General features: G+C 55.1%; 1 protein-coding gene across 1 annotated transcript; it reads right to left on the bottom strand.

Moving 5' to 3' along the window:
* Positions 1 to 701: 701 nt before the first annotated feature.
* On the bottom strand, positions 702 to 1888 carry NCLIV_024620 (Arabidopsis thaliana At4g37120/C7A10_240,related; the record flags this gene model as incomplete). The annotated part of the gene is made up of 2 exons (XM_003882657.1): positions 702 to 1478; positions 1802 to 1888. 2 exons carry the CDS (start codon positions 1886 to 1888, stop codon positions 702 to 704), a joined length of 864 nt encoding a protein of 287 aa, XP_003882706.1.
* Positions 1889 to 2531: the final 643 nt, after the last annotated feature.

Below are 2531 nucleotides of genomic sequence, written 5' to 3'. Positions count from 1 at the left end.
AGAGGGAATCCGAGAACTCGATAGAGAGAGAGAGAGGTGGAGCCGAGAGAGAACAAGAGAGAGGAGGAAAAACCGAGAGAGAAGAGGGAAGACCGAGAGAGAGAACAAGGGAGAAGAGGGAAAACCGAGAGGGAACAAGAGAGAGAACAAGAGGGAGAACAAGAAAGAGAGCGAGGGAGGTGAAGCAAAAGGGTAGAGGTGCGGCAGTGGGAAGGGGCGGGCGAAAGGACGCGAGTTTGTACGGGACAAGGAACCTGTGGCCCAAAGGAAAGCGAGATGTCGGAACTTTCTCTCGGACTCCAGAGAAAGAGGGATGAAAGCGGCGACGAAATGACAAGAGAGAGGATATCCCCGAGACGAGGGCAGGCACGGCGCGCGCTTTCCTCGGCTGAAAAGAGCAGACGCCAGAGCGCCTTCCCGGCCCTCCTTACGCGTCCCTGGGTTGACTAAAAAGTTGAAGGAAACGAAGTAGAAGAGAAGGGAGACAAGGAGAAGAAACGGTCAAGTTTGGGGGGGGGGGGGCGGTGGACGTTTTAGCATGAGAGCACCGGTTGGGCTCTTAACGGCCCCGGTACATAAGGTCGCCGATCCAAAGAGAACCTTTCACAGCACTGAGTGAGAGCACCTTCGAACGCATCCCCATGTTTCCGTTACAAAAAAAGGAAGTCTTAAAACCAATGGCATGGAGCCACGGCAAACCATCACGGATAATCGCCGAAGGCATTCTCCTCCTTCAACAATTGCAGGACGCCTGCAAGGCCGCCTTCCCTCGATCGATTTTTATTTGCCACGACTTTCCTCTTTTTGGTATCCTCGGTTTGCTGTCTCTTTGAGTCTTCGACTGCCCTCTCCTCTGTTTTCGAACACGACTGGGCAGAAACTGGTTCAACTCTCGACACGTCCTTCGCATCGTCTCTGGCTGCGAGTTCTGCCTCTGTCTTTCCCTCCTGGACGGCGCCAACATCTCCGCTGTCCTTCCCCACTCGTTCGTCTTTCGAGGGATTCGGGCTCGCAGCCTCCTCCTTCCGCGACCTTTTCCGGTGTTTCCGCGCGTGAGTCGTCTCTGCTGATCCCGCAGCTGTAGACGGGCATTTAAGTACCGTCTTGTCACAGACACCACAACACTTGAAACCCCACCTGTTTGTCTCCTTGTCGAAGAGGGAACCCCAAACGTGTGAGTGACTTCCTAAATAAACGTCCTCTTCGTACAGAACGCTCTTCACCAGCCCCTTTCTGAGTTCTGCTGCACGAATTGCCGCAGCGCGTGCGGCTTCGCGCTTCCTTGCCTCGATGGCGGCAGCCTTCCTTGCTGCCTCATCTTCCTGGACCTTTGGCGACACCTGGGGTGTTGAGGCTGAAGTCCCCTGATTGTACAGAGCCCGTCGGAGCTCCTGAATCTTTACTTCCTCTGCTCGTCGCTCGGCAAGCTCGGCCTGCTTGCGCAGTTCCTCTTTGTGTTTTTGCTCCGCGAGCCATATCTGCACATGCAACGCACAAGAAAGCCAATCATGCTGTTCTATACTCGGACTGCGAAGACCATGCGAAATTCGCCCCATGCGCCGCACGCTGGAGTAAGCACCCGTTTGGTTGCTCGGTTGCTCCGCCGCCGCGTTCAGAATCAGGAGACTGCAACACTGGCCTGAACAGCTGGAGCATCTCTTGTAGCAAGTGTAGAGAAATCCACGGAGATGCACTGCTGGAGAAAAACTATCGGCAACTCCGGCACCTGTCTGTCTAGGTACGGGGACTAGCAAACCAGCAAGGGACCAAATGGCGAGACGCAGCCACACCAAAAGCTTACCTTCTCCTGGTTCTGCCAACTGCCAGGATGGAAGGGCTTGTGGTTTATAAAGGCGGCAGATTTTTGGCCAATTTTGCCCATCCACATCTTGGCGACGTCCAGGGAACACCAGGTGACACAGGAATGGGGACTTGCTCCGGTTACAGCGGCCCAGACTCTGAGGTCCGTGGCGCATTTGCTGGCGTCCTCAGCCGTTTCCGTTATAGCGGCTTTCAGCAAATCAAAAAAGTGGAGGGGGCGCCCTACGCTCCAACTAGCTAACCTGACAGTTGAACACGGGAAGGGAATTACGGCCTCGTCCAAATATTCTGAAGCATGCAGAACGAATTCCACGCCCAGAGCATGCGTGACGAGAACCGATTCGCGGCCTCCGCTCCCTCGAGATCCAAACAAACGATCCGGTAACTTCCTTTCCTCCGACACGAAAGCGTGACCCCGGTGTGAGGTTAGGTTTCCAGTCGAACACGCTCAGAACGGAACAAGTCCGTCGCAAGACAGCCCTGGAAATTCGCAAGAACAGCTACTTGTTGTCTCGGCACGTCCTGAGCCGGCTCAGCGCGTCAAAGTTCATACACGACGTAGCTCGAACGCATGCAGTGGTCTCTGAGCAGTGGGTGTACAAACCCCACCGAAAACGCGTGCACAGATGCTGGTAGTCCATCTCCAACGGACTGGTTGCTTACCTGGTTGAGTTCCACCACATGCATCTCGGGTGGCTGACACTGACCGA

The sequence above is a fragment of the Neospora caninum genome, chromosome VIIb, assembly GCF_000208865.1.
Source record: "Neospora caninum Liverpool complete genome, chromosome VIIb".
Taxonomy (NCBI): Eukaryota; Apicomplexa; class Conoidasida; order Eucoccidiorida; family Sarcocystidae; genus Neospora; species Neospora caninum.
This window is presented reverse-complemented; position numbering and strand designations above follow the sequence as displayed.